The 21,721-nt window shown below is 43.7% G+C and overlaps 1 protein-coding gene across 1 annotated transcript in view; it reads right to left on the bottom strand.

Annotated features, from left to right (window-relative positions):
* Positions 1–21,175, bottom strand: part of NFATC3 (nuclear factor of activated T cells 3) — a 163,994-nt gene extending 142,819 nt beyond the window's left edge. The window contains 1 exon segment of the mRNA XM_050922682.1: positions 20,674–21,175. Coding sequence (XP_050778639.1) covers positions 20,674–20,773 — 100 coding nt within the window. The 5' untranslated portion in view covers positions 20,774–21,175.
* Positions 21,176–21,721: the final 546 nt, after the last annotated feature.

The raw sequence follows: 21,721 nt of genomic DNA, 5'->3' as shown, positions 1-21,721 counted from the left end.
CAGGTAAAAAAAGGGAAATGAAATATGGGCACTGCCTATGTGCGTTCTGGGTAATTCCTGGATCAAGAGGTTACAGAATGTGTAAGAGCAAGAAGTATACCATACCATGGAGATTGCTGACTACAGACTAATCTGGCTCGGTATTCAAATTTTCGGACATATGTTCAACAGCCTAAACGACTACTCACATCTACCAACAATTTAGTTTTTCCTATCCAGAAAACTAGGAAACTAAATAGCAAATACACACACCCACGCCCACCACCCAGCAAAACCTTAAACTTCTGAAAACAAAGAAATCCACACTTAAGGTTTCTCATACAACCATAAAACGCTGCCCTCTTTCAGTAATGCCCACAAACACCTGTCAAAACACACACCTTTACTCTGCCAACTCCACAAGCTGCTGAAAGGTACAAGCTTTTCACCTCCTTTCACAACTCACTCATTACACTATTAAAAGACGAGAAGGGGGTGAGAGATGGAGTCTCGTGGAGCTTGTATAGCCAATATGAATTATTTGTAGGTGGAGTCAGGATGGCCCTGAGACCCAGGATGTTAGGGAGACTGGGATACAGGTAGCTAGCCTGAGGGCCACTAGTACCACAATATCCACACTTCTATTTTTAGCATTCTAGCTCAGCTTGAGCTACTGTAAGTCTGTTTATACTGGTTCCAGCTGCAACACAGACATATGTTTACTTGGGTTGCTAGCCTATGCTGAAGCCCATGCCACCATGTCTACACTGTTACACCTACTAGCAATATTAAAGCTACTATGGGTATAAGCTACCTGTGCTACAATCACATCTTAACTAACAAGTTTTTAAATCTCTGCCTCTATTCCCGATTTGTTTAAAAACAGCTGGGGTGACACACTTTTCTGAGCTTGCAGATCTCTTGTGATAATAATCCATTAATGTTGCTAACTGAACACGTGTAGTTTCCTACACAAGGAGAGCAAGGTTTGAAGAGTCAAAGTAGGGATTGTCTTCTCCCTACTCTCTGAAGCCTGTCTCACTGCTCAGCAAGCAGTGGGTAGATGGTAGGAGAAAGATGCATATTTACAAAGATCTTTCAGCTATTTCCCCATCCCTAAGAACAAAGCAGCAGCAACAGGGAAATTGTGCAGTTGCTTCGCAACATGGGAGAGGGGCAAGACGATATGATTCAAAACCCTCAACTGTTCCCAGTCCAGCTATTTGGGCAGGGCACAAGACAAAGGATTTAAACAAAGAAGGAGAAAAAAGTTACACCACCAATCCATCCAAATTGTTAAAATGATAATTTAATATTATTGGTTTTGGTCAATACATTTTATAGGAATACTGTTCTAGTCTTCCTTCAGTGTTTGGCAGACTTAAAACACTCGTGTATTTTGAGGAACTGAAGTGAATTAAGACCTTGTATTGAGGCTCTGAGCTCTGCAGCTGCTAAGCATCAATAAAAAATTAACAAGATCATAACTTCACTTTGTTAATCAACTGGCAGAGTGAGCAAAGCAGCTAGAAATAGGAATCAGAGAGAGTGATAGGGCAGAAGACATGGGGACTGAGGGAGGCAAGCAAGCCAAGAGGAAAGCTTTCCTTTGCAGCATGTTTCCAGCATTAAGAGTTTGCAGCGCAAAATGACTGGTCATTCAGTTTCCTCCATATCAATCTATGAGAAAGCTACAAAAGGGAGCCAATTAGGACTAGCATAATCCACCTCTGTATCAAGCTCTTATGCATAAAGCAAACCCACAAACCTTATCCCATTGAAGAACTCGGATTACAGGGTCTGTGTCTATCACTGCAGGTCCACAAGATATTTACCATAAAGTTACAACACTGATTTATAGAAAATCTAGAGGTTTCAACATTTTTTTTTAAATATTTGGTACCCTGAAGCCTGTACAGATAGCTTAAGGTACCTGGCTTTACAAGTGAAGGAATACAATAGCTTACTTCAGTGTTAAATATTTTCTCTAAAATATGACCCTGTGGCAATATATAGCTTTTCTTAGCACTTGTTTGGAATGACCTGCATACACTCAAGTGGCAAAGTCACGAATGAGCAATACAGTCACCCCAAATGAATGTTAAATCATGCTATCACTTCATATTCCAAACTCCTCAATCCTCTATCTCAAGCAGACTTAAAGAAGCCCTTGTCTTTAAGATGTTTATACAACATCCCTGTAATATACTAGTTAATTACAGGCAGCAAATAGATTCTGGTATTTCCAAATCCCAAAAGCACTCAAACATTTTGTTCGGAAGTGTTATTGATAGTGGCTGAAATATATGCAACTTCATTTTATTGTTAATTCAGAACAATTACTGTCTTTAGTACCTTTATACCACAAGAGAATTCAAAATCCAAATGCTATACAAAATATACACATCAACTACCTGTTATCTCATTCAAAAAAATAGCTTCTAAAAGTACCACATCATTTTTTTGTACTAGGAAAAAAAAGTGCTCCCCTTCTAGCTTTCTAAAGGAGCAACAATAATTTACGCTCGGACATTTTTATTATCCACATAGCCGTTCAATTTTCCCCCTAACAAGTCAAAGAATGTAAGTGATTTCATATCAAAGTTATATATCAACGTTATTCTAAAACAATTCTTAAACAGAAAGGCAGGCATCTAATGAAAGATAAGGATTCTGGTCAAAGCATATATTACCAAAGTTTGAGTAAGTGTGTTACATCCCACTATCCTCAAGTACAGTATTTTCCTAAGATCCAGGTTATCATCATCTAAAGCTCAGAGTGAGTTTATGTACGTTTTGTGAGCTTGTACATCACACACAATACCACCATATTAACAGTAACCAATAACATCCAATCAGTCCATGGGCTATTTTTCCACACAGGGAAATGAAATATTGTCCTGATTTTTTATCTTTTACAAAGCCATGAGTTACATATTCATCAGTTAAAATGTGAAGGCTTGCAGTATGACACCATACTGAACTTTTGAGGGGCAGGGGGTGCAAAAAATCAGAACCACATAAGAGCAACGTCTTTTAACGTGTTCCACAAAAAAATTAAGAAATAGTATACAAGTTTACCTTGAATTTAATTTGTTTTAGATGATTTCTTCTCACCAGGTAACAAATGTTTCCAGAATGATATCTAAATTAAATTCTCAAACCAATATAAGCATCAATACTGAATTTTTACCAATAGGAAACAAGCTCAATATATTTAGCGAAAATCAAGAATGTGTTTGCCTCTCATACTGATGCGCAAAAACATTAAAATTGTGGATATTCTGTTCTCTTACGTACACAGTCTTGGACACAAAAGCAATTTTGGGCAGCAGGCTTTGAAACTTGTTCAATTTGGGGTTACTTTTCAAGCAGTGCCACTGAGATACTTAATGGAACCAACCTTGTACATGATTACATTCCAGCTGTTCTGTTTTCAGTTAATGAAATGTACAGCCAATAACACAGCCTGCAAATCTACTCGCAGTTCTCTGCAGTTTTCCAAATTTAGTCAGACCCTGGTCAAGTAACTTTGGAAAGTTCAACTGCTGAGAAAAGTGCCACAATACAATATTGCATAAGAATAGTATATAGTACATATGAACAGATGTGTTCAAGTTGGAATAAAGTGCTGGCGTGTTAAAAGCTTGTTCCTGCTTGTGATTTTACTAAGCTTTACTGATCATTTCACTCATCTTAAATTCCACTGTCATTTGAACTTCATATGGCATGCTTGGGCAAATGCAATGACTTGGATGCTGTTTTAGAGACTGGGCTTACTGCCAGGTCTCCTCTGTCTATACTCCCTTGACCCACAAGAACAGCTTTAGATAACATCTCCCTTATTTACATTAACAAACAGCAGTTTGACTGCTTACATCTACTCATACAACTCATTTCTTTAAAAGCAACACTGCTAATCTGCCCATCCACTCCTTTAGTATAATCTAAATCTTGGCTTGTAACTACCATGTAGCTGCAGAGAACACAAAAAAGGAAAGGAATACAAGGTTCAATGCCGAATCCACATTACCTATAAGGAATCCACACCAGCTTTAAGTGCAGAGTCTTTGAGAGAGCTATCCTCAAGTGAGGACTTCTGAAGAGCAGAAATGAATCTTCTACATACCCACCCCACACACAAAGGGCTTGGCTATACTGGAGAGTTGCAGCACTGCTGGTGGCTTTATAGCGCTGCAACTTACTCACCGTCCACACTTGCAAGACACATACAACGCTGCATCTCCCTGGCTGCAGCGCTGGCTGTACCCCTGCTCTGCCTGGGGTATAACGATTGCAGTGCTGGTGATGCAGCGCTGCTCTGCCAGTGTGGCCACCAAAAGCGCTGTAATTGGCCTCCAGAGGTATTCGGAGGAATCCCAGAATGCCTGTTCAGCCACTCTGCTCATCAGTCTGCACTCTACTGCCCTGGCCTCAGGTGACCCGCCCTTTAAATGCCCCGGGAATTTTAAAAATCCCCTTCCTGTTTGCTCAGCCAGGTGTGGAGTGCGATCAATGAATCTTTCCGGGTGACCATGCCTCCACGTGCCAAACAACCCCCAGCATGGAGCAATGGCGAGTTGCTGGACCTCATCAGTGTTTGGGGGGGGGGGGGAGGAAGCTCTGCAGTCACAGCTGCGCTCCAGCCGTAGGAATTACGATACCTATGGGCAGATATCAAGGGCCATGCTGGAAAGGGGCCATGACCAGGACACGGTGCAGTGCAGGGTTAAAGTGAAAAAGATGCGGAGTGCCTACTGCAAAGCCCACGAGGGAAACCGCCGCTGCCCCCATGACCTGCCATTTTTACAAGGAGATGGACGCGATACTTGGGGGTGACCCCACTGCCAATCCGACGACCACGATGGACACTTCAGAGCGGCGGGGGAGGGTGGGGGAGGAGAGGAGGAAACCAAGAGTGAGGGTACTGGGGTGGGGAGAGACACCCCTGTCATAAACAGATAGCTAAGGGTTAACATCTCTTTCACCTGAAGCACCTGACCAGAGGACCAATCAGGAAACAGGATTTTTTCAACTCTGGGTGGAGGGTTTTTTCTGTGTGAGTCTTTTGTTCTGGGCTGTCTGCCTGTATGCTCTCTCGGATGAGGAGTGATTTCTATTTCCTGCTTTCTGATTTTTTGTTTTTTTCCATCTCTCGCCTGTGTTCAGCGTCTCGGAGTTGTTTTTCGGCCTCAATTTTTGCCTTAGAAGTCATGGTTCCTGTTTTCTTGTGTAGCAGCAGTGCTCATGCAGGAAGCAACAGATCACAACTTCCATCCTGTCGTCTTTCTCAGCAAGAAACTGTCTGAGAGGGAAAGTCACTGGTCAGTCAGTCAAAAGAAATGCTATGCCATTGTGTACGCCCTGGAAAAGCTACGCCCATATGTTTGGGGACGGCGGTTCCAGCTACAAACTGACCATGCTGCACTAAAGTGGCTTCATACTGCCAAGGGGAACAACAAGAAACTTCTTCGTTGCAGTTTAGCTCTCCAAGATTTTAATTTTGAAATTCAGCACATCTCAGGAGCTTCTAACAAAGTAGCTGATGCACTCTCCCGTGAGAGTTTCCCACAATCCAGTAGTTAAAAAGTGTTCTTAAACTGTAGAAGTCTGTTAGTTATATACTTAGTGGTATATGTAACGGTGCATGTGTTGTATTAATCTGTTTAGTTTAAAGTTCTAGGAGAAAATCGCCGCCAGTGAGCTTCCCCACTATCTGCAATTTGGGGGGCGTGTCATAAACAGATAGCTAAGGGTTAACGTCTCTTTCACCTTAAGCACCTGACCAGAGGACCAATCAGGAAATAGGATTTTTTCAACTCTGGGTGGAGGGTTTTTTGTGTGTGAGTCTTTTGTTCTGGGTTGTCTGCCTGTATGCTCTCTCGGATGAGGAGTGATTTCTATTTCCTGCTTTCTAATCTTCTGTTTCCCAGTTGTAAGTACATAAAGATCAGATAGGATTTATGTTTTTTTGTATTTACATGTCTATAGTGGCTGGACTGCTTTGAATTGTATTCTTTTTGAATAAGGCTGTTTATTCAATATTTCTTTTAAGCAATTGACCCTGTATTTGTCACCTTAATACAGAGAGACCATTTGTATGTATTTTTCTTTTTTATATAAAGCTTTCTTTTAAGACCTGTTGGAGTTTTTCTTTAGTGGTGAACTTCAGGGAAATTGAGTCTGTACTCATCAGGGAATTGGTGGGAGGAAGAAGTCAGGGGGGAAATCTGGGTGCGTTAGATTTACTAGCCTGATTTTGCATTCCCTCTGGGTGAAGAGGGAAGTGCTTTTTGTTCCAGGACTGGAATTAGGGAGGGTGGACTCCCTCTGCTTAAGCAGCAAAGAATCCTGTGGCACCTTATAGACTAACAGACGTTTTGGAGCATGAGCTTGCGTGGGTGAATACCCACTTCCTCAGATGCATGTAATGGAAATATCCAGGGGCAGGTATATATATGTGTGCTAGCAAGCAAGCTAGAGATAACGAGGTCAGTTCAATCAGGGAGGATGAAGCCCTGTTCTAGCAGTTGAGGTGTGAAAACCAAGAGAGGAGAAACTGGTTCTGTAATTGGCAAGCCATTCACAGTCTTTGTTCAATCCTGAGCTGATGGTGTCAAATTTGCAGATGAACTGAAGCTCAGCAGTTTCTCTTTGAAGTCTGGTCCTGAAGTTTTTTTGCTGCAGGATGGCCACCTTAAGGTCTGCTATAGTGTGGCCAGGGAGGTTGAAGTGCTCTCCTACAGGTTTTTGTATATTGCCATTCCTAATGTCTGATTTGTGTCCATTTATCCTTTTCCGTAGAGACTGTCCAGTTTGGCCGATGTACATAGCAGAGGGGCATTGCTGGCATATGATGGCGTATATTACATTGGTGGATGTGCAGGTGAATGAACCAGTGATGGTGTGGCTGATCTGGTTAGGTCCTGTGATGGTGTCGCTGGTGTAGATATGTGGGCAGAGTTGGCATCGAGGTTTGTTGCATGGATTGGTTCCTGAGCTAGAGTTATTATGGTGTGGTGTGCAGTTACTGGTGAGAATATGTTTCAGGTTGGCAGGTTGTCTGTGGGCAAGGATTGGCCTGCCACCCAAGGCCTGTGAAAGTGTGGGATCATTGTCCAGGATGGGTTGTAGATCCTTGATGATGCGTTGGAGGGGTTTTAGCTGGGGGCTGTATGTGATGGCCAGTGGAGTCCTGTTGGTTTCTCTCTTGCAGTACTGCAAGACAAACCCAAGAGAGAAACCAACAGGACTCCACTGGCCATCACATACAGCCCCCAGCTAAAACCCCTCCAACGCATCATCAAGGATCTACAACCCATCCTGGACAATGATCCCACACTTTCACAGGCCTTGGGTGGCAGGCCAATCCTTGCCCACAGACAACCTGCCAACCTGAAACATATTCTCACCAGTAACTGCACACCACACCATAATAACTCTAGCTCAGGAACCAATCCATGCAACAAACCTCGATGCCAACTCTGCCCACATATCTACACCAGCGACACCATCACAGGACCTAACCAGATCAGCCACACCATCACTGGTTCATTCACCTGCACATCCACCAATGTAATATACGCCATCATATGCCAGCAATGCCCCTCTGCTATGTACATCGGCCAAACTGGACAGTCTCTACAGAAAAGGATAAATGGACACAAATCAGACATTAGGAATGGCAATATACAAAAACCTGTAGGAGAGCACTTCAACCTCCCTGGCCACACTATAGCAGACCTTAAGGTGGCCATCCTGCAGCAAAAAAACTTCAGGACCAGACTTCAAAGAGAAACTGCTGAGCTTCAGTTCATCTGCAAATTTGACACCATCAGCTCAGGATTGAACAAAGACTGTGAATGGCTTGCCAATTACAGAACCAGTTTCTCCTCTCTTGGTTTTCACACCTCAACTGCTAGAACAGGGCTTCATCCTCCCTGATTGAACTGACCTCGTTATCTCTAGCTTCCTTGCTAGCACACATATATATACCTGCCCCTGGATATTTCCATTACATGCATCTGAGGAAGTGGGTATTCACCCACGCAAGCTCATGCTCCAAAACGTCTGTTAGTCTATAAGGTGCCACAGGATTCTTTGCTGCTTTTACAGATCCAGACTAACACGGCTACCCTCTGATACCTCCCTCTGCTTAGATTCACGGAGGTTGCTTCTGTGTCTCTCTCCAGGAGCACCTGGAGGGGGGGGGAAGGGAAAAGGTTTATTTCCCTTTGTTGTGAGACTCAAGGGATTTGGGTCTTGGGGTCCCCAGGGAAGGTTTTTGGGGGGACCAGAGTGCCCCAAAACACTAATTTTTTGGGTGGTGGCAGCAGTACCAGGTCCAAGCTGGTAACTAAGCTTGGAGGTTTTCATGCTAACCCCCATATTTTGGACGCTAAGGTCCAAATCTGGGACTAAATTATGACAACCCTGGAGTCCCAGGAGGCATGCAGCCAGGAGCTCTTCTCAAGCCAGGAGGAAGGTAGCCAGTCGCAGCAGCTGGTACTTGGTGAAGGACAAGCAGAGGAGCGGGTTACCGGTAAGCGGCTTTTATTTTCAGGATGGAAATGTTTTGGGAGGGGTGGGGGGGTTAGGGCTGCATGCATGCATGCCTAAATGTGGAATAGCCCATTGATGTGGTTTATCATGTCGCGGTAATCAGCCTCAGTAATCTCTTCAAAAGTTTCAGCCAGAGCGTGGGCAATGCGCCTGCGCAAGTTTATAGGGAGAGCCACTGTGGTCCTTGTCCCAGTCAGGCTAACGCATCCGCGCCACTGTGCCGCGAGGGGTGGGGGGGACCATTGCTGCACACAGGCAAGCTGCATAGGGGCCAGGGCGGAATCCGCATTGCTGTAGAAGACCCTCCCGCTCTTCCCAGGTGACCCACAGCAGCGAGATATCTTCCATGATTAACTCCTGTGGAAAATGTTGGGAGACTGTTCAGCGTAGATGCTCCCTGCAGCAGTTTGCTTTCCCCAATGCACAGAAACCCCTGCACATCCCTGAAGCAATCAGTCCCCCTTACTCGCCATTTCGTGGCTCCTGTGGGTTATGTGCGCTCTGTTTGGTATGGGAAAAGTATGCTAAAGTGAAGATTGTAAACTCCTTCATTGTGTGGGAATAACTGTCTGGGTGAGATTATAAACAATGCTGCCTCTGTTAATTGTTGCCATTTTTGCGTTTCGAAAAGTGTCCTTGACTACTCAACTGCCCATATCATCGACTGCTCAGAGGCTAGAAAACCTCAGGAAGAAGCGGCAAAAAAGCAAAGAAGACATGCTGAAAGCAGTTATGGATCACTCTGCCAGAGAAAGTAAAAAATTGCAGGACTGGAGGAAAAAACTGCAGGACTGGAGGGAAAGGGAAAGCAAAAGCAGGATCCACCAGAGAAACGCAGCAGCTAAGAATAGAAGCAAAAAGCAGCTGATAAACATCCTGGCACGCCAAGCGGACTCTATCCAGTCACTCGTAGCCATGCAGGCAGAGTACTACTGTGCCAGCCCCCTCCCGTCCCAAAGCTCTTTCCCTTGTGCCCCAAGGTCAGCTCCAAACCCTCTTCTCCAGCATCCAGGTTCTTACCACCACCAGCTGTCCCCAACACCTGTACATTCATCAACAAGCCCTAAGAACTACGACCCTTACCCTCTGCACTCAACCCCCATCACCATGCAGTACAGGCATCCTGAAGTGCAGCAGTCATTGCACAGCACTCCAGACAGGACATATTCAAACCTGTGACTGTACAGTTCACCACCTCACCCTCCTGCCCTTTCAGGTTCCCAAAATGTTGTGTCTGTCAAGAAAGTTATTTTCTTTTCAATAAATGAATTCTTGGCTTTGAAAACAGTCTTTATTATTGCAGAAAGTGAAAGGTACCTTAGCCTAGGAAAGAAACAGGCACTGCAAATCATTTTAGGAAAAACAGATTCCTACTAACATTGTAACCACTGCACTTCACTCCTGTGCAAGGCACCAAACATTACTGTTGGTTTTCAGCCTCAAATTCTTCCCTCAAGGCATCCCTAAATCCTTGCAGTTCTGTGCTGGGACTCTCTAGTAGCCCTGCTCTCTGGTTGTGCAAATTCAGCCTCCAGGCGTTGAACCTCAGAGGTCCATGCCTGACTGAATGTTTCACCCTTCCCTTCATAAATATTATGGAGGGTACATCACGCAGATATAATCGCAGGGATGCTGCTTTCCCCCAAGTCTAGCTTCCCATACATCTCCAGCGCCCTTTTAAACGGCCAAAAGCACACTCCACAGTCATTCGGCATCAGCTCAGCCTGTAGTTGAACCGGTCCTTGCTCCTGTCAAGCTTCCCTGTATACAGTTTCATGAGCCAAGGCATTAACGGGTAAGCGAGGTCTCCAAGGATCACAATGGGCATTTCGACCTCCCCTACTGTGATCTTCCGGTCTGGGAAAAAAGTCCCTGCCTGCAGCTTCGTGAACAGGCCAGTGTTCCGAAAGATGCGTGCATCATGGACCTTTCCAGGCCAGCCTGTGTTAATGCCAATGAAACGCCCACGGTGATCCACAAGCGCCTGGAGAACCATAGAGAAATACCCCTTCTGACTAATGTACTCGGATGGTAGGTGGGGTGGTGCCAGAACAGGAATATGCATCCCATCTATCGCCCCTCCACAGTTAGGGAAACCCATTTGTGCAAAGCCATCCACAATGTCCTGCACGTTCCCCAGAGTCACGGTTCTTCTCAGCAGGATGCGATTAATGGCGTTGCAAACTTGCATCAACACGATTCCAACGGTCGACTTTCCCACTCCAAACTGGTTCGCGACCGATCAGTAGCTGTCTGGAGTTGCCAGCTTCCAGACTGCAACAGCCACCTGCTTCTCCACCGGCAGGGCAGCTCTCAATCTCGTGTCCTTGCGCCGCAGGGTGGGGGCGAGCTCAGCACACAGACCCATGAAAGTGGCTTTTCTCATCCGAAAGTTCTGCAGCCACTGCTTGTCATCCCAGACTTCCATGACGATGTGATCCCACCACTCAGTGCTTGTTTCCCAAGCCCAAAAGCAGCATTCCACCGTGCTAAGCATTTCTGTGAATGCCACAAGCAATTTAGTGTCATACGCGTCAGGGGACTCGATATCATCGTCGGACTCCTCATTGTCACTTTGGAGCTGAAGGAATAGCTCAACTGCCAAACGCGACGTGCTGGCGAGACTCACCAGCATCCTCCTCAGCAGCTCGGGCTCCATTTCCCACAGAAATCGCATTGCATAAAAACCGTTGGGAGAGTCACAATAGCACCAAACGTGGATGGAAAAACAGTGACTGCTGGGATGTGAAGCGATGCATTACGGGGCGTTGGGACAGGAAGTGGAATGACTCGCACCATTCCGTCCCCTTCCCACAACCCACGGCGTCAAAATGGGACAAGCTGCTCTGTGGGATAGCTGCCCATAATGCACCACTCCCAAACGTGCTGCAAATGCTGCAAATGTGGCCACACTGCAGTGCTTTCCCTACACAACTGTACGAAGACAGCTGTAACTCCCAGCGCTGTACAGCTGCAAGTGTAGCCATACCCAAAAGAAGCCCTCAATTTATAAACACTGAGATCTGAACAACAACAAAAAAGGACCAGTTCACAAGTGCGAAAATCTGTCAGCTTTCCTCAGTAATTCAATCTTCTGGATTTTCCTGAAATATGTTGGATAAAAATGTTGTACTGTTAGCCAGTTACCAATAAAGGATAGTGGATAAAAAGGTACCCTAGCACACATTTCATTTCTGCTCTCCCTCAGACCAACTAGTCCTCAATCAATACCGCTGTAGTACAGTCTGAAGTGGCAAGGTTTTCAGCAAACACTATAAACACAGACCATGACTGGTCTCTCTTCAGCTGTTTTAGGGAAGGAAGGGCAGAGAGTGCTCTTTCAGAACATATTACTTTCTCATCAGATGCTTGCAATGTCAGCAGACAAACTAGTTTTCACTATATGCTACTAGCACTCAGCTCCATCCAGTTTTGTTAAATTGTTAGAGCAACTCTGGTTAAAAAAAATCAAGGCACAGTGGAGCAAAGCAGCAACAGCACAGCTAAAAGCTAACAGCAGCAATTAAGAAATGGATGACGGACGAAAAAGACAACAGTCCTAGAGAGGAATGGGGAAAAAAAGAAAAAGGTGAGAAAAACATCTCTACAGAGAATAAGAGATGGATAAAATAATTAGAGTGCAAAAATGTTAAGAAAATTTCAAATATGTTAACCAAAAGTTGTGTTATGTTTTGGCTGAGAATCAGATCCCTCCCCCTCACACTTACCTAGGTCTGAATCAATTTGCGGTGGGACTAAAAATAGTGAGAATGATTTATTACTAACCTGTACAGTGCCACAAGTGTGCAGAGTGCTTAGCAAAAATGTGGCAAGTGTCTGCTTCAAAAAGCTGATTTAATTAAGCACAGGGGGCATGCCCTATACTTAGGTAGCACACAAGAGTCAATAGATTGCAAACATGAGCTTTGTGCCACCTTTGTTTATACACACACTTAACTCCAACATTCGCTTTGTGCGCAACAGCTACACCCCGGCATCTGCAAAATTATGGTTTGTTGGGGTTTATTTTGCTTTTAGTAGGCAGGCAGCAAGCCCTCTATCTAGGACAGGGGTCAGCAACCTTTCAGAAGTGGTGTGCTGAGTCTTAAATTTATTCACTCTAAATTAAGGTTTCATGTGCCAGTAATACATTCTAAAAACGTTAAAAGGTCTCTTTCGACAAGTCTATAATATATAACTAACTTACTGTCGTATGTAAAGTAAATAAGGCTTTTAAAATGTTTAAGAAGCTTCATTTAAAATTAAATTAAAATGCAGAGCCCCCTTGGACTGGTGGACAGGACCCAGGCAGTGAGAGTGCCACTGAAAATCAGCTTGTGTGCCACCTTCGGCACCCATGCCATAGGTTGCCTACCCCTGATTTAGAAGGAATTTAGATGCTTATCACCTCATCAGAAGCATTTAGGGACATAAATGTATAAGACAGGCATTCAACAGTCTAAATATTCCACTGGTACTTAAGAATTGATATCATTCAAACCTATAAAAATGCAGCCAGATGTCATTGTGGCAGTCACCATGTAAATATTTGTAAAAATAAAGGCTTCTTTAAAGGACAGTAAGTTTCTGCTTCTAACTAGAAAATGAGTCATTAGCCCACACTCCCTAGTACAGAGACCTAACTAGGGCAGAAACAAAAACAAACCAGAAACTCCCACAACTCTTAATTAGCAAACTTAGAGTATCAAGTCTGAATAATAATTAAAAAAAAGTAGAGGTTTTCAATTAACTGAGATCCCTGTTCAGCATAAGGCTCTGCTGCATCTAAGAGGTGAACTGCACTAACCCTACTGCTGGACTGGAGTCTAAAAGACCAAAAATAACTTAAACGTAATTAGATTGAAAGTTTTCTTTTTAAAAAGGATGAACAATGGTGGGAGTAGCAAGCAATTTATTAGTTACAATACTATTCTTTTGTTTTAGATTACTAAATTGTGTGCGTAAATCACAAGAAATCTGTAAGCTTTGTCTATTTAAAATGCATTAACGTCTAACTATAACACATTAGTGTTTTTGCAAATACCATACCGACTACAAAACAGTAATCTTGAGAGTAAACTTGTGCAAAGATATTTTCAAAGGCACTCATTTTGACAAAAGTTAAACTAAGATTATCTAATCTTCACTATGATTGTAGCAAAGATGGAGATAAAAACTGTAATAAAGAGTTTGTGATTCCGCCCCCCCCCTCCACCTTGCAGATGTCAACCCATAATCAGTAGATTGCACTATGCTACTATCCTGAAAAACATGATGGAAGTTAAAATACTGTACCTATCAAATTTCTATGAGATCACAAAGTATCACAGCAGTGCATCATACAATATTTTTAGCTGCACCATCAATAGCAAATTGCTTATGAGTGGCTGACAGACGAATGGAAGACTTGATTTGCAAAACATTAAAAGTCACAAGCTGCACAAACATTTTTTTAAGTTAGGTTCACCTCCACACTACATACAAACAATATATCCAATTAGCAACAAGTCTGGTTATTACAGGTCTGACCCTGCAAGACACTGAGCACCTTCCAGGAAATGCTGCATGCACTCAATTCCCACTGACTCAATGAGAACTAAAGGCCATCAGCAATTTGCAGGACTGGGTTCTTTGTAGGGAAGACAAAAATACACGTATTTATAAACTAATTAACACTTTATATATAGGCTCTCTCGTTGTCCAACTCAGATAGAAGAGGCATACCACGTTATGTACATACCATACACTGTCACTGTCTTGCTTAAATGTATATTGATTTTATTTGTAAAATAAATATAAATATTGACATGCAGAGCCTCATTTACATTATTCAACAGCCAACATTGTGAAGTGTTAAATATTACATAAAAAGTTTGAACAGTCAAGCTTAATCTTTCCTAAGAAAAAACACAAATTTGGTATCACCCTGTTTAGTTTTAAAAACATTAGTCCCTCAAATTTGTAATTTGTACTTCCGAGAAAGTCTAAGTAACATTTGGCAGAACTAAACATACAAATGAAAATCTACTGGATTGTGAGGGAGCGTTAATGTTACAATTCCAATACTAGTTTAAAGTTAATAGTTGCTATATGCAACTCTTAAAGAAATCATAAATAGCTGCCGCTATCAAACTGTTTAAGTTTCATAAAATTCTGTGTCTTAATATACACCTCTACCCCGATATAACGCCACCCGATATAACATGAATTCAGATATAACACGATAAAGCAGTGCTCCAGGGGGGCGGGATTGCGCAATCTGGCGGATAAAAGCAAGTTCAATATAACGTGGTTTCACCTATAATGCAGTAAGATTTTCTGGCTCCTGAGGACAGTGTTATATTGGGGGAGAGGTGTATTTTGAGGTCAGCCTAAAATTTTATAGTAGAACAATACTGATCAATAGTGCTGCAAGTCAAAGAGAAACTAAAACCTTTATTAGCTAGAAGTCCAGGTATGTGTTTTGGCATTTACACATTCCAAAAATGAAGAATATTTCTGTCTTCACTATGGCAAGGACAAGATTACTACACTATGCCAAGGAGAGTGGACAGAGGAAGCACCCAGAATTTGGAACTCTCTCACAACCCTCCTACTCACCTGACTAGTTTATTAATATGGGAAATCCCTTTGACTTTAATGGAACTAAGTTCCAGTACTAAAAGGTTGCAGTATTAGACTTTAGATTGGTGGATACTGCTAAACAATCTTTCATATAGACCACCCTAACAGCCATTACTATTGTTCAGATTAACCAGTACAAGCACAACTACGCTAGTCAAGTTGGTCACCATTCCTGCAATCCAGCACAAAATTAAGCATTACACACGAATTTCAATGACCTGCTGTGGAGTAATGACATGACAGGAAGAGAGAAAAGAGGGAAAGAAAAAAATGCTGTTATGACCGATTTTGGTTTTCAAATGCCTCTTCTTTGAAACGTGTGTCAGTGTGCTCAAAGTCTTCAATTGGCCTCCCTTGGATAGAAGGCTTTTTAAAAAATGTAATAAATTAAATAGAACTAAAAAGCCATCTACTTCTTCAGTGTGAGTCAGTTTGTATATTCATATTCTAAAATGTACAGTCAGTCCATAACACAACAGTATTCTTGACTAGATAATTGGAAAAGTGATTTTAAATTTAGAATTGTCAGTTTAGACTTATCTTCTATGTTATTACCAAAAAATGGTAATGTTGGGCATTTCTCCCACATGCCTAGAAGTTTTCTCCCCACCATCCATCCAATATTTCCTTTAAGGAGGAGCACAGCACAAGGTAAGAGTTTAAACAATCCTAAAAGCTTCCCATGGATTGGGAAAGATTTATAGTTAAGTTTCAGCTTCTGAAATACTTAAATGAAAAATTATGTTTCTAATACAATAGTTATAGCTTTTTCCCACTGTCATACGTCATGTACATTTTTACAGTGTATAAAACCAGGGTAGATTTTTTTAAACTGATTTATTTAAAAATCAGATTTTTATTTAAATTATAGTACGTTTTACTTTTTAAAAATAAATGTGTTTAAAATGAAATCTGAATCTAATACAAATATGTTAAGGCCTAAGCTTGTTATAAGAGATTATAACATTTAAATAAAAAATAAATATGCTAAATTAATAAACCTCTTATCAAAAACTGAGTTAAAGGCTGTTTTTTCAGGGGGAAAACCATCTAATTCTACCTTGAATTAGAATGAATGTCATCAAATACTGTCTCCGTGGACAGTTTACAGAGGATTCCTTTCAGTAGGATCAAGACATACAGCAACGTTAGAGACTCATTTTTAAATGTGTGCTAACTTTGATATTAATGGAAAATATGCACACATGATAAATGTACTTTAAAGATGTCATGACTGTTTTTAAGCAGTATGGATTTGTGGAAATATTCCACAATGAACTAAAATAGAGACACAGTTATAGAATGCTATATAAATGTCAGCAATCATCCTCTTGTGGAGAATTAATCCTACAATATGAGCTAATTACTTATGCTAAACAATCTCTTCCACCTTGAATTTTGCTGTGACACTCTGAATACTTTTCCCAGACTTGAAGAGCTCTGTGTGCCTCTGTCTCTCACACCAACAGAAGATAGACAACATGGGTGAGGTATTATCTTTTATCAGACTAACTTTTGAGGTTAGGCTTCATAAATATGGCATAATATGTTATGTACTGTGTTAAGGTCTTGTTTTGTTTAATAAAAATAAAATTTATACACTGTTGACTGTGTTTAATTAAACTCGTTATTCTAATGCAGCCTGACAAATCATGAGCAAAAAGATAATTATCTAATAAGTAGCAATATATCTTTCACCATTTTCTAACATACTAAAACGTATAATTAAAAGGATCTGAAAAGCTATATAATTGCTTAAATAAATGTATATAGCAAGGGTAGGCAACCTATGGCACAAGTGCCAAAGGTGTCACGCAAGCTGATTTTCAGTGGCACTCACACTGCTTGGTTCCTGGCCACCGGTCTGGGGGCTCTGCATTTTAATTTAATTTTAAATGAAGCTTCTTAAACATTTTAAAAATCTTATTTACTTTACGTACAATAGTTTAGTTATATATTAGAGACTTCATAGAAAGAGACCTTCTAAAAACGTTAAAATGTATGACTGGCACGCAGAACCTTAAATTAGAATGAATAAATGAAGACTCAGCACAGCACTTGTGAAAGGTTTCCGACCCCTGGAATATAGTTATAGTGCACTCTCCCAGATAGCAAACATAGGTATCAAAGATAACGTAAAGGCTCTATTTAGTTGTAAATCAACATGCTTTAATGGCTGTACGAGAATGCATCTTGCTTTAGCAAGATAACTTTCCCATTTGTATTTCAGTTGATAAAAACTGATTATTTACATCAAGGCATTCCATTTAGTGATTTAAATAATTATTTAAATTGCCTTGATTTAGATCTACCTCACTGCATAAAATAGCAAACTAACAGGACATAAAATATCCTATTGCACAGCTGACCACACCAAAAATCGAGACAAAGCATTTATAAAGTTTGCCTCCAATTACCAGAATACACTCAAACAGAATAAATTAATTGCAGAGGATTGGCAGTTCTTGCATAATAGTATTTAGAAGCAGGAACCTGTCCCAACCCCTCTGTACCATGACTATGTACTTAGGAGTCCCAAGTCAAGTTCTCTATAAGCTGTGTGGCCATGCAGCAGCCTATTTAGCACCGTGCAGGGCTCGGGAACCCGCCTGGCCAGGGGAGAGGTGCCCCTCTCCCAGGCCCAATCTGGCCTGACCCCCAACCTGCCACAGCCAGGAGAGGGGCACCCCTACCCCAGCCCCAACTCAGCCCCAGACCTGCTGTGGCCAGGGGAAGGGAGCCTATCCTGTGCCTCAGGACTGGAGCTGCTGCTGCAGGGAGGGAGAGCAGGGACCCCTCTCTCTCTGCCATAGCCCAGGAGCACCCTCCTGCACCCCAAACCTCTCATCATTGGCCCGACCCCAGAGCCCACACTCCCAGCCAGAGCCCTCACTCTCCCACACATCCCTACTCTCTGTGCCAGCCCTGAGCCCCTCATCCCCGGCCTCACCCCTGAGCCCTCACCCCCCAGATCAACCCTCTGCCTCAGCCCTGAGCCCCTCATCCCCAGCCACGCACTCCAACCCTCTGCCTCAGCCCTGAGCCCCCAGCAGAGCCCACACCCCAGCCAGAGCCCTCACACCCCTGCACCGCAACCCTGAGCCCCCTTCGAAACTCTGAACCCCTCAGCCCCACCCCCAACACATGAATTTTGTTATGTGCACCCATGTGGAGGTAATGTGTCACACATCACCTCCATAAGGGTGCACATAAAATTAATTCTGCACATGTGGGGAAAATCAGAAGCAACATGGATCCCAGGTTGCTCCTGGGCATACCAGTCCTGATCACCTTAATGGATACGCAAATCTATTCAGCCATTGCCCTAAGTTCTTCCATATGAATTGGTTCACGTGATGAATAGACAAATATCTAGTTTACAGGACTGCCTAATAAATGTTTTCAGTTAATTCTCTTTTTGCAAACAAACATTCTTGTAACGCAACAGTAAAATGGTTGATTCAGTACTTTCACTAAGTTGTGTCATTAAATTACTAATACCTCTACCAAATTTCTATTGAATTTTTGACCAGTTCGGCTTTTGTTCTATATTAATCTGAGACATGCTTTATTCTCAGTTGTCACTATGTAGAACATTTCAATTTTAATGTTTTTATTCTCACCAGATAAACGCTGATCCGTATCCTATTCACAATTGCTATAATTTTTCCTTTGTTTTCCATTTGAGTTATATGCACACTATTTATATAGCACCATAACATGCATGCTATTTGACTAACAAAAGCCAGGGACCCTGGAACAGCAGTAGTCTTGTGATAATAAAAAATTTTTCCATCTGAAATGCTCTACATAGGCAGCAATGTGACTTAGTAAAAAGTGCTTTTTTAAGGGTGTCATGCATTTGGTCTTAGTGCCAGACTTCCTAATTTACTGAAAGTTAGGCAAGTGTTTAATATCATACAACTTTAAATATATATGGTTAAATACATATTAAAATACAATTAAAATTTTTATCAACTTATCCTGATACTGGAAAGGTGTCTCTACTACACATGCAGCCAAGTGAGAGAACAGAGTCAGAACATGGCTGCACTATTTAGTAGACTAGACATAACCATATTTCAGCAGTGTCTTGAAACCAGGCTAAACAACAGGCCAATGTATTAACTCAGCTAACACAATTTGGGCCTTTCCACAATACCTAACACAATTAGGTCAGAGAACTGTATTTTCACAGTGATTTCCAACTTGCATGTAGTTGTGCAAATATGTCCTAATATGCGGTACATTCCTACACCATACTTATGAGTTATTTTTAATTTCTGGTATTTTCCTATAAGTACGGGGTTCTGTGTTTTAGAGGTAAAAATATCTAGAGTACTTGCTGAAACAAAACAGAGTTAAAAAAAAAAGCATTAGAGTGATGCAAGCACATCTAACAAGAAACAAATGGTTCTCATCTAAGTGACATCTCTGAAAGTGAAAAAAACCCTGACCACTCAACAGGAGATATGTAAAAGCTGTATAGAGAAAATAAACCCAGAACTATAAGTAGCATGTGATATTTTTAAATTTGTTGAACTACGTGTATTACAGTTTTTACATTGCAACACCAAAATACATTTCCCACTTCATACCTTACTACCTACCAATATTACTTGGCTTCTAATCTACAAGGACCAGTTTGTTAGTGAAACTGAAATCTGGTACCATTAAAAAAAAAAAATGGCATGAGGAAACTAAAAAAAGCCTGTACTAATCCCAAAACCCCGTGCGGTGGGATAGAATGCTATTCAGTGGTACTGATAAATATATAGCTAGACCATAATTTCTTTGTATTGTGTTGCTTCCTGATGCAAGCTCCTACAAGGAAAAGACTGCACATCCCTGCTCTTCAACTTAACTCAGTTTCTCACTTGGGAAGTTAGACGCTGGGGGCGGGAGAAGCCCATACTACACTACTTCCTAAACAACACAGTGAGGTTCAAGGCACGTACAGAGACTCCCTCCATTCCAAGTTATTCTAGACCAGTTTTTTTTACAAGGCATTAGGGAAAAACGCAGATAGTCCCTGAATGGCCCAAGTGCGAGCACGCTGCAGGCAGGGGTCTCCAGCGCTTCGTGGATTATTAGGGAGACCTCTGAGATCGCTGTGAGGTGGTGACTGGGCCATCCCCGCGTTATGCCGCTGCAGCCTGGCTTCCGAGGCAGTGGCAGGGAGCGCTCCTGCCCGAATGGAGGCTGGCTGGTGCGCGAGTGTCGCTGCCACTAGAGCCCCTCAGCTCAGGGGAAACCGGCTGAGCAGCGCCCTAAGCAGGGCGCACTGCAGGGGGAGGGTGCAGAGTCTCGTCACTCCTGCCCCACCAGGGCTCACCCCGAACCACTAGCAGGGCTGGAGGATCGCGACGGGGCCTCTGCGCCATGGGGAGGAGCGTTCCCCACCCGAGTGCTAGGCAGCTCCCCCCTAGCCCGTCCCGGCCCCTCGGAAAGCGGGAACCAGCGCCCCTCCTCGCACCGCGAAAGCCGACCGCAGCCGCAGAGACGCACCTGCAGGCCCCAACGGCGGCCCCGGGCTCGGCTGCCCGTCCTCCCCGAAGATCAGCCTGAAGTCGAACTCGTCAGTGGCGCCGCAGTTTGCCGTAGTCATCGGTTTGGCCGGGGGTGTGAAGCGAGACCCAGTCCCCCCGGGCCGCGCCGGGCTCCTGCTGGGCTGGGCTCCCCGCCGCGACTCTCAGGGCCGCCTCATAGCACTGGATCGCGTGTGGGGAGAGCGAGCGCCGGCCGCGCCAGCTACCGACCCTGCTCCCTCACTCGGTCTCCGTCTGTCACTCAGGGGGTGGGCAATCACTACGGACAGAGGTAGGCCCCGCCCCCCGCCGCCCTCTCACCGGGGCACACGCGCCAGCGCGACCCTTGTCGGTCCCTCCCGCACCGATCACCCCTCGCGCTCTGACTGCCCCTCAGGCGCGAGGACACTTCGCCGAATAGCCCCGTCTCTCTCCCTCCTCTTCTCTCGTGCGCTGACCACGCCCCCCTTCCCTGATGCTTTGGTACTGGCAGCTTCTGCACACGCCCTAGCTCCACCCCTTCTCCTCGCGCCTGCTCCGCAGCCCCTCGCCCGCTACCGTTTCCCACACGGTCTCACGGACGCTGTGTTTGGCTCCTGACGTAGCCCCAACGGACGCTCTCCTCGTGACTCGGTTGGGGGAGGGGAAGGAGACGCGTCAGGGCAGGCCACGTGACACACACTGGGCGACGTAGTACGGAGGCCCAGCCTCCTCCGGGACACGGGGGGGGCGTTACAGGGAGCTGTGCGGGGCGCCGCCCCCTTATGCAGGAGAGGATCCGCCCCGTGGAGCTGCAGAGTTTGACCGCAGCCCTCGGGGGAGTCAAAATAGGGTGGGGAAGCAGACAACTGGAAATACCAAAGAATGCCCATCCCCCAGCACAGCTGGGAGCCCAGCCTCATCGCTCCTTACCCCTCTTAATTGTTCTGCAAGGCGTGTGGTAGGTATGCAGGTCCCAGGATATTAGAGAGAAGGTGGGTGAGGTAACATCTTTTATTAGATCGGTTGGTGAGAGAGAAGCTTCCCAA

Source organism: Gopherus flavomarginatus, chromosome 14 (genome assembly GCF_025201925.1).
Source record: "Gopherus flavomarginatus isolate rGopFla2 chromosome 14, rGopFla2.mat.asm, whole genome shotgun sequence".
Classification (NCBI taxonomy): domain Eukaryota; kingdom Metazoa; phylum Chordata; order Testudines; family Testudinidae; genus Gopherus; species Gopherus flavomarginatus.
This window is presented reverse-complemented; position numbering and strand designations above follow the sequence as displayed.